Below are 16,578 nucleotides of genomic sequence, written 5' to 3' on the forward strand. Positions count from 1 at the left end.
TTCATTATCTTTGTTGTTCTTTTCCATTTTAAGTTTCTAATTTTTACTTTTAGACGCGCGCGCGTGCGGGCGTGCAAGTTGTTATTCCCTGGAACGTATTCCTTTTTAATTGACGCTTCAAGAGGTTTTGAGTTCATTTTCTGAGAACGATTATTGCTTACTTGATCCCGGTTCTTTTTGAACAGTTGACTAACAACCTTCTTTTATTGCTCTTTCCCTCTGCTTCCAATGCTCTTTTTAAAGCGATTCACCTACAGCATAGTATTGAAATACGAGTTGGTAGAGGCGGAGGTCTCTCTCTCTCTCTCTCTCTCTCTCTCTCTCTCTCTCTCTCTCTCTCTCTCTCTCTCTCTCTCTCTCTCATAGTAAATCTGTCTCTCTGTAACTCTTCTGTTTCTGTTTTCACGACTTACTGCTTTGTTTTCTTTTTACACATTCGGGAGGCAAAACCTTTCAACGCGCTCTTTCCTGCATTTAAAGAATTTTTAATGGCTTGGCATATAGTCTTCCTCTAAAACACGATAATCAAGTCTTCCCCCACCTTTTTTACTATGTATTTTCTCCACTGATTTACTTTCCCGTTTTGTAGCGACATTTTCTTCCCATTTATCTCACAAAGTTTCCAGCACTCGGAAAATCTTGTACTTTAAATTGGACACACTTTTTTTTCTCTCTCTTCTTTCTTAGTCAGAGGAGCAAACGCCGTTCTTTCGGCTCTTTCTCCAGCCTTTATTTTATGTCGAGTTTGCCCTCATTCGCTCTGGCGTGTATAGAATATTTGTGTTAAATTTGACTTAGCAAGCTTCCATTGTACTAAATTGATGACATTAAAAGTAATATAAACACGAATTCAAATGTGCATACACATATTTATTTCCATAGAGACAACATATTTTCGTTGTGAAATTTCTTTATATAAAGATAAAAGCAGTCGGAAAGTGAAGCAGAAATCGAATGTTTTTAAATGTAACATTTCCACATTAATCATCATCATTGATCTGTTCACCTTGAACCAAATATAGAAATGACCTGAACCACGACAAGATACATCTGCTGAAAAACGAAAAAGCTCTTTTAGGTCCTTTTGTTTTCTTCAGAAGGGAATTTTAGGTTATTTGTGTTTACTAATCATTGCAATCAAATCTATGCAATAACGATGTTCCACTTCCTGGTTTTTAAGGGACGATGGCTGGCTAAGAAATTCGCCAAAAAAAAAAAAAAAAAAACGCTGAAAGGCGCCAGAGATTTACTTTTACGTAAACTAATACTGTTGAAAATGGAAAAGCATGGAACAACAAGAGACTAAGTTTAGAACAATGTCTTCTTATGAAGGCTAAAGGATGAGAATGTATTATTCGGGTTTCTTCCATGGTTGCAAAAACTAAATACAAAATACTTTATTATTGTTCTGATTCTTGCAAATATGGACTACAACACGTACTTAAGAGGACAACTCGAACTAAACAGCGTGAGTAGACGTTTTGAATATCTAAGGCATCATAGCATTATTTATAATACGAGTATATCTACATGCAATCTACATGCATGCATATACAGTATGTATATATATATATATATATATATATATATATATATATAATATATATATATATATATATATATATATATATATATATATATATATATATATATATATATATATATATGTGTGTGTGTGTGTGTGTGTGTGTGTGTGTAGATGTGTGTGTGCGTCTACAAGCATGCTAAACATATATACAACATCTGTGTCTGGGCAGTCATAGAAACGTACTTATGAGCGCACACACACACACACACACAGAGAGAGAGAGAGAGAGAGAGAGAGAGAGAGAGAGAGAGAGAGATCAGAACACAGTAGGCTCGGTATAAGGGGGAAGTAAGGGAAAGGCCAGGCAATAAGAACTAACCAATTACAGAGGCTTGCTGGACGCTGTGCTCGCGGAGAGGAAACTTATAATGAGCCTCCTCCAGCTCTTTCTTCCCCCCTTCCACTTCCCATACCCTCCCTCTCTCCCCTTAAGCCGTTCCTTCTCCAGAGCACAATTTCTCTCTCTCTCTCTCTCTCTCTCTCTCTCTCTCTCTCTCTCTCTCTCTCTCTCAAAGGAAAGGTTAATCAGCGCATCCCTTTTAACCACAAGCTTTTGAAATGTAATCCATCTGTTCAAGAATAAAAAACGGGCATACAAATGCACAACCCACTCCCATTTTAAGTATTATAAACAAGAATATTATAAAAGAAGTAATATGAAACTATCCTATGTGTATTCTTATTGTTGTAGTTCTTACATCACTTGCAGAAGATGCTCTTCATAATGCATCTGTCTGGTGTGAACGTGTTTTCTTTTTGCGATTGAGTTACTCGGCTGTTTTGATAACTAGTTCAAGGGAAGAGTAGTATTTGAGTATTCACGTTTGAAACGCATTACCAGAAGTGAAGAAAATAATAGTAAATATATTACGCATCGTCATAAGTCCTTTTTGTTACAGCACGATGTTCCCTTTTAATTCTAAAATCGTAGGCATCTCTCAAGGAAGTAGAAAATCGCTTGATCTCAGCTCCTTGCTTTGAGGCAGGAGGTAAAAGAACTGAGGGAAAGGCTCACTATGAATTGACAGAAGAAAAGGGATTGTAAGGTACGCTTCCAAGGCACAGTTGATATAGCCAACAGCTACTTACTGATGAGGTCAGCTGTTCATTCACAATGCATTGCTGTCAATATTTTTTTTATTGAGAGAGCTGAAGTATTCATTAATTAATTTTAAAATTAGCCTGATGCCTTCACGCCACTTCATAATCCCCTTCAATGTGTTGGTAAATTGGAGAGGAATGACGGCAGTCTTGATTGTTAACGGAAAGTTCAACAGCGAAGCAAAAAGAGCAATTGTGGTTACGTAAATCTTTGAGTCTGTTACCTCAGAAGTACAGAATCAAGATGACAATAATTGATGAAGAACAGTTTCAATAACAACAACGTCTCGAAGAATGACAGCAACAGGAAAACTGGATTCAGTCACAGAAAACAACAACAAATATTAATGACAATAATAAACCGAAGCAACAAAAAGGTCGATCATAACATCATCAAAACACCCTAATGAACGCCAGTTAATGAGGAGTTATAACTGTGAAAACATGGTCACTCCGGCATGAAAGATAAACGCAAAATCATGTGATCCTTTCCTGACCAAGTACAAAATAGCTCAGAATATTCCGGTGAAAACTGAGCGTGGCGTCCGCCCCTCATTACAAAAGCGCCAAACACATCTCTAATCGATCACAAGTTGTAACCATTATCACAAGAGATCAACTTAAATGAAGCGCCAGTGCATCGTTTCTATTCATATCCAGCTGCAATGAAAAATAATCTACATAAAAATGCCAACTAATTACCATTTATTTACAGACACACCTAAACTAAAACTGTTATAAAAACAGCAATTAATCACTCATTCGTTCTCTCTTTTTTTTCCGTGTAATAATACCAGTTAACAATGAGGATATTTTACCAATTACGTGGAACGGACGCATAACATTGATATCATATTGCATCACGATACGAACAGATTACTTTTTCATCCTGAAGCGAAACTTTATTAAAAGTTATTTTTGTGTTTCACGCAGAAACAACTATTGCCATTTAAATCATAACACAAGCTTCCTTTTAAGTGTTTTTCCTTTACACTTTGTCAGTAACTACCTCAGAATTAGCAGATAAGAGATACCTCAAGTACTGATCAGTGTCTTCATTTTATGAACAGCTAGTAAGTCGTAAATCCTTATCGTATAACGTTATTTTCTCTACGTAATTACAGATGTTGAAAATGTCATTTATTTTCAAACCACATTATCACAGTAACATGAACGTCCTCAACGTTCATCTTTACATGATACGACTTAGTTTATTCATAATCCACAAGAAAGGCAAATAAATCATGTTTAGAATTTCAAGTAGAATTTCAAATAAGAGATCTATCTGAATTAAATTTAGAGATCTTCAGGTGTCAATATTTACCTGCCTGTGAACATTTTCCGACTTCTTCTGTTTTACATTTATCAGCATTAATTTGCCATGTATAAACTCCGTTAACTTTGATATTAAAAGAAAATTTTCTTAGAACGTGTTTATTCGAAAGTTTAAACTTTCTAAGTCATCTTTACCAGATTTTAAGTATTTTTCTTGATATCATTTGCATGATCTAATCCTGCATTCAGCTACGTACAGTAGATTTGCATTCAGGCAAGAATTTTCAATGTTTTGTCTTCATAAGGCGCATTTTCAGTTCTATCTAACAACACCATCCAGCAGGTTCTTTACATTTCTGTTTTCTTTTTCGTAAGTTTCTTTTCTTAACGTAGTTATAAAAAGTTTTCGTTGTTGAGGAGGTTTTCAGTAATTTTCTTACTTCGGACAGTTTCCATTAAGTTTTCTTCTCTTTGGACACTTTCTTATGGATATTCTCCTTCCGGGGTCAATTATTCGCTCTTAAGAAAGCTCTGGTTAAGTTGTTCTTTCTTAAAAAAAAAAAAAAATCCTTTTTTAATTCCTAACATATTACCTAGAAACTGAGCATTCATTTTCATTATTTCCTCTTCTGTCCACATGTAAGCATCAACATTTTTCTTCAAGACGAATAGTTACACTAAAAAAAATCGTTTACCTTCTTTATAAAAGTAACACCTGCAGGACTTAGTCTTTTATTCACTTGAAATAGATCTATCTTTTATTCGTGTACATAAAACTCTTCGTAATTCACATGTCCGTAAAACTGAAATAATCCGCAATTCATTTCAAAGATCAGATGAAATCCTCTCATCATTCATTTTTGTGGTCAGTCGCCTTCATCTCTTCATTAAACTAAGGTCATCTTCAATTCATTTCTTCGGTGGCAGGAAATGATATTACTTTCATTTTTCGTGTAAATGGAAAGTCCCTAAAATTTTTTCTCCGTTGGAAAAAATGATTTAAAGCTGATTTTTAAATGAAGGGAAAGATCGAAAATTCATTTGTCATTCGAAGGGAAATGTCTAAAAATAACTTGTTAGCTGAAGGGTAAGATCTAAAGCTAATTTTTTAGATGAAGGGAAAATGTCTAAAACTTATTTTTCTCAAATGAAAGGGGAAAAATCTAAAACTCAGCTCTCAGATGAAGGGAAAACACACAAAACTTTTCTTTGGAGGAGAAGCTGTTATTTATTCCTCCAAAAACACATAAAACTCTTTTCTTTGGAAGAGAAGCTGTTATTTATTTCTCCAATTATGTCATAGCCACAAACTATTCACCTTTCCGTTTATTTGATGCAGTCTTCTAGAGACCGCTCCTTTCACGAGAAATCATCCATAACCCTTGCGCCCATTCACAAGAAATCATCTGTAATTCATATCTTTGATTAAATATCATCATCTATTTATGTTAAGGGCCACGTGAAATCATCTAAGACTCATTTTTTTTTCATTCAGATAATATTTGGATCAATTTTCTTCTCAGCCCACAAAAATTTATCGTACTCATCATTTCTTCAATTACAGCCTAACATGAAGTCTTCTACGTTTCTTATATATTAGTTATAAAATTCAGTGGTCATTTGACTATGATAATGACATGTGTGTTTTATTTTTAAACAGGAATTGAAAATACATCTTTTTGCTTATTAAATATTCCCAACAAGATCTGGAACGTTCATTTTACTTATTACCTCCCAAGTCATTCTGTAATTTACTCGGTTTTCACCAAATTAAATACAGAGTTGATCAAAGAAATTGCATTGCCAGATGTCCAAAAAAGTATGCAGCCAGTGCTAAGTATATACTGCGTAATATTATTGTACTGTTGTACTAATGACTGACCTGGTGATAACATTTAAAAGGAAAAATACCATTGATTCAAATTAAACAGGGTATCCACAGGGGTCAAAACTCTAATTTTTTCCTATTGTTTTTTATTACCTGAAGTTTTGAGATGTAAAAGGACATAAGGTTGTCCATCCCATCAGCCTCTGCTTTAAAAACATTGATCCAAAAAGTTGCCAAAGACTCCATTTGAACTGTTGGTGTACCTCTCCTGAAGCGTAAGCTGAAACAAAGCAACGCCAGCGAGACAGTTGACTAACAATGAGCGATGATAATGATAACAGATAATAAGCCTAATTAGGGAGACCGAATATTACGAGGGCGTGGTTGGAGAAATTACAGCCACGCTCGTAATTCACGGGCGTGCGGGCGTGAATACTAACAACCGTCTGCCCCCTTAAACGTCAAGGGGGTATATGAGGACGATGCAAAACAGAAGATAATAGTGGATGTGTGCGCGACGTTTTCAGGAGAAGAGAAAATAGAAACAAAAGAGAGTTGCTGACATGGCACTGAAGCTGAGAAGAGGATGAGATATATATATATATATATATATATATATATATATATATATATATATATATATATATATATATATATATATATATATAGAGAGAGAGAGAGAGAGAGAGAGAGAGAGAGAGAGAGAGAGAGAGAGAGAGATTTCTTTGTATTTAAACTTTCTAAAGAAGGAAAGTGTAATAACACGGACCAGGAAGACAGTTAATCAGCAAAAATGAAAATTTGAAAATGCGATGTGTCAACAGAGTGGGCTCGAAAAATAAGGTATAAAAAACATACCTATGAAAGATTATATTTTTTAGATAACGTAAGAAAAAGAAACGGATTTTGAGATCTTTTAATGATGCACTGGCAAGTTATTTTGAGTTGTTGTTTTCGTATTGAAATTTAAATGTACCGCATTATACTTGAAGCCTATGATTGTAATGGATCACCCCGTTCTTAAAGCGCTGAAACATCATCTTTGCCTTTAAAAATATATGCCAACTGCAGAGAAAAATTTAATATGACTAACGCTTATGTTAAGACACTAATGCTTATATTAAGATACCGGGTAACGTCGCCATTAAGATATGCAGTCAAATTCCGCTTGAGTCGATATCTAGGGTTCCACTGCAGTAAGTCCAATCGTTAGGATTGGATTTAATGACTGACTGATTAATCACCGTGTACCCTATAACTTCGCCACTTAATAAACACGAGATTTGTTTTTCTCTCCTAAACGCAGTGGTTTCTCTCTCCTTTCGTCTTCGGGAAAGAGTCCTGTCTTCGTTATAAGTTGTGGTATAGCTAATTTTCTTGCGATAAGTGAGGGCTTCTTTTGTGGCATGGAGAATTAAAGGTTTCAGAATTAAAAAAAAAAAATTATTTATCCTTAAATGAGCACTTCCTCTGTAGCTTATAAGATACGTTTTAGTTTTGTCATGAGAATAAATTTGTATCATTTGCTATGGGGAAAGAATAACACATATTCTTTTAACAGAAGCAATAGTTCGGGTTGTTGTTAAATGGGAAGTATTTAATGATTTAGATAGTGGAAGAAAGTATATCCCGTTTTCATTTTCTGTAATAGAAAATTACTGAGATGGCTATTTGTCTGTCCGTCCTCACTTTTTCTGTCCGCTCTCGTATCTTAAAAACTTCTGAGGCTAGAGGGCAGCAAATTGGTATGCTGATCACCCACCCTTCAATCATCAAACATACCAAATTGCAGCCCCCTAGCCTCTGTAGTTTTTTTATTTAGTAGTTAGTCATGATTGTGCGTCTGGCACCGCTATAGGTGCCAACAACAAAGGCCACCACCGGGCCGTGGCTGAAAGTTTTATGGGCCGTGGCTGAGAGTTTCATACAGCGTTATAAGCTGTATAGAAAACTCTCCGGCGCCTTTTCTACTTGTTTATTATTGGATACACAGTAGATGTTCGAATTCCGTGGTAGAAATGTGGTGGCCATGTCTCACTAACATTGCATATTTGGACAGGACCACAAGAAGGATATTTCTAGTGTGTCGGAAAGAAATTAAAACATTAGCATAAGAAAATGATAAATTGCAGAAAGACAGAAAAGGTAAAAAACTGGGAAACAAAGCAGCAAGCATGCAGTAGCTGTAGGAAAATATTAGAATAAAAAAATATTTTGGATACACACAGGATAATTAAGGCGATAAATGGGCATATGCTGTCATGAAAATTCTTTGATGAGTGATTTTAATATATATGTACGTATGTATGTATGTATGTATGTATGTATGTATGTATGTATGTATGTATGTATGTATATATGTATGTATATATATATATATATATATATATATATATATATATATATATATATATATATATATATATATATATATATATATATAGAGAGAGAGAGAGAGAGAGAGAGAGAGAGAGAGAGGGAAGTTTTCTGTACTGTAATTAAGGTTTATGACTGTTGAACCATCGGTAAGAGGGGAGTAGGATGGATGTCAACTAATCCGAATCTTGTTTCCCCCTCAGCGACGCCTTCTAAAAGCTTTTTAAAGTTATCAAAATGTGAATTTGGTGAATTAATGTGGGGCAATATTTCCTCTTTATAGCCTCCACCCTCAAACAAACCCCCATGTTTTTAATTTTTCAAATGCGCATTTGCCAGTAAGTGTATGGACAGGGAATTTCCTATACAATCAAACTATTCTGGTTTGTGAGGATGGGAGGGGGAGGGGTAAGATAAATGAATCGATTAAACATCGATAATTCTTGAGGCACAAGAAAAAATATATCCAAAAATTTGTGACAATTATAAGTATCGATGACGGGATACAATGAAATTTGCTTTTTACATTCTATTAATGGGTACCAGATCATAGTATCCAATGATCGGTACACCGCCTCTCTCTCTCTCTCTCTCTCTCTCTCTCTCTCTCTCTCTCTCTCTCTCTCTCTCTCCACTCGAGCGTTCTCTGCATTAATCCCTCTCCTCACCAATTATCCCATCCCTTCCTCTCCAAACTCAACGAAGATAATCCTGAGTCCGCCGTGTTTACTCACCTCTTCTACAGGAGATTGCATTCTCTCCCTAACGCACTCTCACTCTCTCACTTTACCTGTCTATCCGTCTAACTTCATTATTCTTCAGGTATCTGTCTGTCCGAATACCGTATCATTTAGCTATGCACTTTTAATGTTCATATGTTCAACTCGTCCTTTTTAATTTTTTCAATCAACCACCTATGCCTTTATGTTCACCTGTCAGTCTCCACCATTTGTCCTTGACTCTCTCTCTCTCTCTCTCTCTCTCTCTCTCTCTCTCTCTCTCTCTCTCTCTCTCTCTCTCATAATTTGTTAACATCTTGTTGTCCTCCATTTTTCTCTGTTTCCCCGGTATTTCCAACAAGCTTTCCCTTCCTTTCAAGTGTTTTCCCTCTCCTGTCATTTTTCTTTTCTTCTCTCGCGAACGGACGTAGTTAATATTTTGTTTAATCTTGCAGGTATATTGCTTCCCCCAGGTTGCAATCTAATACCTTATAGCTCTATTGGACTTCGCATGATTTGGGGTCCCTGTCCGACTTTCCTCGCCCTGCCTTGCCTTGCCCCCGCCCTCACCCCCTTCATCCCCCTTCCCGGCCTGGCTCAAGTCTCTCTCCTCCACGCGTGGACGAAAGGGGGTTGGCTCCCTCTGGATAAGAAATATCTAGTTTAGATTAGAATGGATTAGAAAAATTAGGTTTCGTGAAATAGGATTTCGGTGAAATTGCGTTACGGAAAATAAGATTATATATATATAACAATTTACAGAAGTAGTGACACGTTCAGAGAGCTCTGACTTTATATTACATTCCTCTTTCTTGTTCACATATAAATACACACACATATATATATATATATATATATATATATATATATATATATATATATATATATATATATATATATATATATATATATATATATATGTACACACACACACACACACACACACACACACACACATATATATATATATATATATATATATATATATATATATATATATATATATATATATATATATATATATATATATATATATATATATATATATATATTGTTTCCTCTTGTATTAACTAACTAATGAAGGCAAGTAACTGTACACAGCCCAAATACAAGCTTGCTTTTACGTCTGTGAAAAGAAATACGTTGACTTCAATATGTGAATGGTAGACCTATTCATTATAATGATTTGAAATCAAATCCAGTACCCGTTCATTAAAATGATTGAAAATGTATTAACCATTCACTGTAATGTTGCGGACTATGTTCTAAGCCGTCGTAATTTGTCGCCCTGAAAAATCTTGCGTTGGCTGCGGCACTTAAATCTTGATGCACTCTTATATTTGCCACATTTCACTGGTTGCAAAAGCGAAAATACAGTACTTCAGTATAAAACTGGGAAACATTACGATTACTAATAGATTCATCATCACAAAACTGCTTTATTTAATTAAGCCGCTGTCCACGTAATGGGAATAAAAAAAAAAGTTCGTAAACACTATCGACAATTTTGAAGTTTTATGTATTATTTCTTTATTTGCCTTTGTTACGAAGAAACGAAACCTATAAAAGGAGTTGGGGAAAGGAGGCATGGGGTTTCCTTACTTCTTCTTCTTTTTCTTCTTCTTCTTCTTCCTCCTCCTCCTCCTTCTTCCTCCTCCTCCTCCTCCTCCTCCTCCTCCTCCTCCTCCTCCTCCTCCTCCTCCTCCTCCTCCTCCTATTGTATCTTTCCCCCTACACTTCTCTTTCAACAAGGGTCCTAATTAAAAACTTTCCCCTGACCTTAGGGGCCAATTCTCCTTCACTCGAGAAATACCTCACCTAAGGAGAATGCTACCACTCGTGAAATACAACTTCTGTAACGATGAGATAACTAGTACTTCAAACAGCTCTATGGGCCTACTTGTTTCCCTCCGACATCTTCCTAACCTCCAACTCCAGTTTGCTTCCTAGATGATACTTTTCTCATTCCTCATTCCTTCCTTGCAAGTCTTCCTTACTCTAAGCTACCGTCTCGACCATCTGCTCCATTTTCTCACCCACCACCAGCTATGGTACTCAAGTAATTAGTTCACGTTTTTCTTTAGAGGAAAACAAGGCACATAAGTGCTTGTTGTTGTAGCTCTTCCCATAAATATATTTTAAGTATTATAAATTTAGCACACAACAATTCTATATCTGAGGCTACAATTGCAATTTTGAAAATGTAATGGTAACAACTTTTTTTTTTTTTCTAAAACCATCACAAGGTTTTCTATACCCAGTTGGATTGACGTTTTGTTTAATAATATAACGTAATATTTCTTGAAGTAGGAGATGCGAAGTAAGCAGTTACATGTGGATGCCTGATAGATTTTCAGAAGTATTGAGGAAACAAACTCCGTTTAGGATTAAACAGCAAACAAAATTATCTGTCTCGGAAATCCATTTGGTATCTGGCGTAAATACAGTATTCATAAAAAAATGGTAACTGCCAACATAAAATTTGACAGAAACATCGCTTTTTATCGCTGTTCATTATCACGGCAGTGTAATATGACTTGCCGCAGATAATCACATTTGCATTTTACTACCGGCAATCTTGTATTCCATTAAATCGTGATTATTTCTTGTGAGAACGCTTGAAGTTGATTCTTTCTTTCCCTATGAGAGGCTTTCCAGCTTCCTTTTTGAATATTAACTGGGGATAAAGAGAAAGAGACTTAAGACGTAATGTAAACTGCATCAACTATAAAAAAGAATGCCCTTGCTATCCTTATTTTGTAATATATCATCAGTTTCCCTGCTGGCAAGTCTATTTCGTTTAGCGCCCTTCCCTTCGTAGACTAGAGCTTGAAATCTTTGGTTCGTCAATACAACGGTAGCAGCGATAGTCCGACTTACCTGAGATAGTCTCGTTTGCAAAGGAGTAAATTAGCTTTTTTGTAGAGCGTGGAACCAACTTCGCCGAGGCGGCAGTCGCAGCAGCCGCACTTGAGGCAGTCCTCGTGCCAGTAGAGGTCTACTGCCTTCAGGAGGTACCGGTCGTTGATTCTCTTGCCGCAGCCGCCGCACTCATGGATCCCCGCCGTCTTACCCACTTCTACGGCCGCCATCCTCATCCTCCAGACACCTGCAACCAAACAAAAATCATCAGTGGCGGTCAAGAGAGAAAAAAAAGAGGAAAACTAAAAACTGATTATTATGTAATAATTGTCATAGTTATCAAGTGATATAGTGATTTGACAAGTCTTTAATACCCTCAACAATATTGCTTTTATTTCCTCTTCATTTACAGCTTTTCTTCGTACAAGCAATATATATGTGTGTGTGTATATATATATATATATATATATATATATATATATATATATATATATATATATATATATATATATATATATGTATATATATAGATATATATATATATATATATATATATATATATATATGTATATAGATATAGATATATATACACATACATACATACATACATACATACATACATACATACATACACACACACACACTGTATAGAACAGATTATCAGCTTATGGAGAAGTGGCAACCTCTCTATTCGCCCTGTGGTTCATCTTAAACTGGTTTTACTAGCATTCATTTTTTTTTACATCAAAATATTCAGCTCCAAACTTCGTTAAGAAAAGGAAAGAGAGAGAGAGAGAGAGAGAGAGAGAGAGAGAGAGAGAGAGAGAGAGAGAGAGACTCTTCACAATGAAACCCAACTAATCACTTCCACATCTGATGTATCCAATAGTTCCATCTAGACATTTTCTGAAGATTCATTTTCCAGACAGATTCCATGGTTTCCAAAACACAGACCACGTTTCAGGGTCTGGGTGGTGCCACCCCTATCCCAAAGCCCCCTCCCCCCCCTCCTCCTCCTACACACTCCAGCTATCCACAGGAATATCCGAACACCGCCCGACCTCTTCTGATTGATCCAAACTCTGCTAATTATGTCTGAACCGCATCGGTTTAAAAACTTCCCTGGACTCCTTCCCTACTGCCCCGTCTCCTTCTCCACCCTCCCCTCCCCTTCACACGAACACAACATCCCGCGCCCCTTCCCCCCGTTTCCCAAAACAAGAAGAAAATTAGGCGCGCAAAATCCATCTCTCATCGTAATCATAATAATAATAAAAAAAGATATAAAGAGAAAAATCATCCGAGAAAGAAGAAACGAGTCGCCAATTAGTTCTTTGTGGCCAGGGAACCAACGTCTGTAATGCCAATCACTACCTGTAATAATGTGTGGTTCCTCCTTGGCTACCGGTAACAATGGCCCACCGAATGGTTAATATCGGCTGGCTTTCATCACTAGACAAAGCAACTAGGGAACTTTATATTTACTTGGGAGGGATTCCTTTTTTTCCAAGGGGGCAGGGGGAAGGATAGGGAGTAGCATTATTAAAGATGTCTCTTACTGAGGGGCGCAGCGCCGCTTGCGGAATTTGCCCGGACGTTGGACGATGTTGATAATGAACGAGCTACGTTATGGCTGAGGGTAGGGAGGGAGTGGAGGAAATGACGCAGCTCCCCCCCTCCCCCACTTCTAAAATGAACTGGTGTTTACACACGCAGTGCATAGGACATGCATATGGATGCTGTGACCGCACCAGGATCACGGTGTGAGCTACCCCAGGTTTCTTCCTTATATACAACATTCCACTCTCTTTCTCTCCGAGATGTTTTGGTACACATGGACCTTCCGATTCTATAAACATACGTACAAAACCTCTTTGAAAAGACATACCTAATCATGAGAGAGAGAGAGAGAGAGAGAGAGAGAGAGAGAGAGAGAGAGAGAGATTGCTGTCACACGGCATCAGCGTAATTTATCCTCCACCAGATAAGCTGAATGCTAAGAGCGAGTATGCAAGTATATATATATATATATATATATATATATATATATATATATATATAATATATATATATATATATATATATATATATATATATATATATATATATATATATATATATATATATATATATATATATATAAAACGTAATGGATATTCTTCTTTTACTTTTTGTGTGTAAAAACGACAGCCTGTTGATAATGAACTCCATCTTCAGACTTGCTGTCGTCCAGTCTAGACTCACCACTGGCCCTTTATATAAAGGAGAATAGAAGTACCTGATCCGAGCTTCAGGAAGGGAATAACATCCTTATGGTCAGGCATTTGGGTACATCGGCATAATTAAATATAATAAAGCGGGCAGAATAGAATCAGCGCAAGCAAAATCCTTCATATGTGGGTATGGTATGTGAATAAATCAAAACTCACTGCCAGTATAATGGCAACGAAACCCGGGATCTCCTTCAGAAACGCGAATCGACTTTAATCATATTAAAAATCCTTCGGCCGAAATCAAATCAATGCTCAGTGAACGACAGGCCGCTAACACCTCGACCGATGCGCAAGGGAAAAAGGCCCTCGGCGTCCTTCCTGCACAAGGGTTAATATTGACTCCCCGCCTTCTGCAAGGGATAGAGCAATTTCGCTCCGCGGGTGGCAAAGTCCCCATTAAGTTACACCGTCCCGTCAGGGGCAAAGCTATGCATTAGTTGATTACTTTATTACCTTAGTTATCGGGCGAGTACAACCTCAAATTAAACTTTAAATTAAGAAAACGAGAACAAAAAACAACAGCTGCTATCGTATTGCCATTCTTCGCAAATATTCTTTTCTTTGGGGTTAATGGTATTTTATTTTTTATATTGCGTCCTTGTAGAATCCTTTATTGGAAATTCTGCAAATTATTTTGCTTTTATATTACTTTCAAAACATAGCGTATAGCTCCAAATCTTTTCAATTTATTCCTATTTCCGTTTGGGAGTTCTTCGTGCATCTTGCAATCGTCAAGTTATCCGGTTTTTCTCTATGCCATGCATAAGATGTTACTAAATTTTGTGGGGACGAAGGGCTAAAAGTGTAGCACTGTATAGGTGTTAGCTTTATTCTTTGTACTCTCTCTCTCTCTCTCTCTCTCTCTCTCTCTCTCTCTCTCTCTCTCTCTCTCTCTCTCTTCCGCCTTGCAGCTTCATTTACATATTTTCTCAACTCAGGACCGCTGAGTAATATTCACATGATAACATTAATAGAGGAGACACACATCCTGAAGGTGTAGATTGAGATAAAGTTCGCAAAGGTGTTTAAACAGGAAAAAAATCGCATATCGCAACCTTTGCGATGCAAGTACCGGAACAAAAAAATTAAAAGTGAAAAAAATTACTAAATATTCATCAGAGGGAATAATTGACGTGCAGAGACATCGCCAACTAGTTACAACTGAAGCTCAAGTATGCATGCCACACCATGAAAGTATGTGAAGGTGGGTATGCTATTAAATGACTTCGCCTCGAATATAGTCTTATATAGTGTAGTTTATACGCAGATAACTAAATGCAATAAAAACAGAGAACGCTCTCACGTACACTGGTCTTGATTCAATACGATGGTTGAATGCACAAGAAATGGCCAACTTCAACACTTCATTTAATAGATTAGTGCACCCAGTGATGTATAAAAATATGTACCCTAACGCACACACGCATAGATGTATGTATGTATGTATGTATGTATGTATGTATGTATGTATGTATGTATGTATATATCCTAAGCGAGAAAGAGACAAGGACACAGAGGTCGGATATCTGTATTGAGAGATTGCATGGCAGAGTAAAGACGTTACAAAATTCAAGATACGAAAGTCAAAGTTGATGTTTTTTAAAAACTAGTTAATTTTACATATAAAAATCTGGCAGAACCTTTCCTGAATACCTTAGAAGGGGGCTAATACCATTTAACCGATTTACACTGCATAAATCGGGGTGTACTATATAGCTGGACTGAAAGGTAATAATCGGGCATTATCTGCATGTTTGTCCATTTAGATTTTGAGAGGGAGAACGCTAATTAAAATGTATATAGTAAATCTCTCTCTCTCTCTCTCTCTCTCTCTCTCTCTCTCTCTCTCTCTCTCTCTCTCTCTCTCTCTCTCTCTCTCTCTTTGTGGGTTAGCATTTATCATAACCATTTTACTAGCATGGCATGAAACCCAATATGAATGCAATAAATACCTTAATATTGTGGAATTTTTGTTATAAAGAAAACTTGAATATTGTTCATAGCGATTTATTATTAATTTTTGAGAAAATATACATTTTTCATTAAGATAATCATTGGGGGTTTCAGTAATAAACGAACAATAAAATGAAATTATCTTTTTAATTTATCTTGGTTTAGAGAGGAATTTAATCAGTGGGTTATCTAGCAAAGTGACGACATTAGTTGGAGTGCCAGGGGTCACTTCTTTCGAGACATGTATGATACCATGATCCCTATGCGGTGTATTCACATACAGACGCACAAACATGCTGAATGGCCTCATATCAAGCGCAACGTCAATAAACAATACTTCGTGGATGTATTTCCAAATGTTTCCGTACTATAACATACATTTCGCAGTTGCCTGGTACATCCACCAAAGGGGATTTTAAACCAGTAAGTGCCGCTGGTGTTACAAGTGAAAGATAAAATGTTGCGTTGTTTGAGCAATGAATGTAATGAAGGCAGGAAACCATTTTCATGTATCTATTCCCCTTTGATTTTTAGGTTTGATTTGCTAGACAAAATTCTCTCTCTCTCTCTCTCTCTCTCTCTCTCTCTCTCTCTCTCTCTCTC

The 16,578-nt window shown here is 36.5% G+C and overlaps 1 protein-coding gene across 4 annotated transcripts in view; it reads right to left on the reverse strand.

Moving 5' to 3' along the window:
• The window catches only part of LOC136826588 (uncharacterized), a 317,540-nt gene that overhangs the window by 75,840 nt on the left and 225,122 nt on the right, over positions 1 to 16,578 (reverse strand). For all 4 annotated transcript variants that reach the window (XM_067083811.1, XM_067083812.1, XM_067083809.1 and 1 more), the window contains exon 2: positions 11,768 to 11,996. In XM_067083811.1, the coding sequence (XP_066939912.1) occupies positions 11,768 to 11,985 (218 nt within the window). In that variant the 5' untranslated portion in view covers positions 11,986 to 11,996. The remainder of the gene's footprint in view (positions 1 to 11,767; positions 11,997 to 16,578) is intronic.

The sequence above is a fragment of the Macrobrachium rosenbergii genome, chromosome 41 (assembly GCF_040412425.1).
Source record: "Macrobrachium rosenbergii isolate ZJJX-2024 chromosome 41, ASM4041242v1, whole genome shotgun sequence".
Taxonomy (NCBI): Eukaryota; Metazoa; Arthropoda; class Malacostraca; order Decapoda; family Palaemonidae; genus Macrobrachium; species Macrobrachium rosenbergii.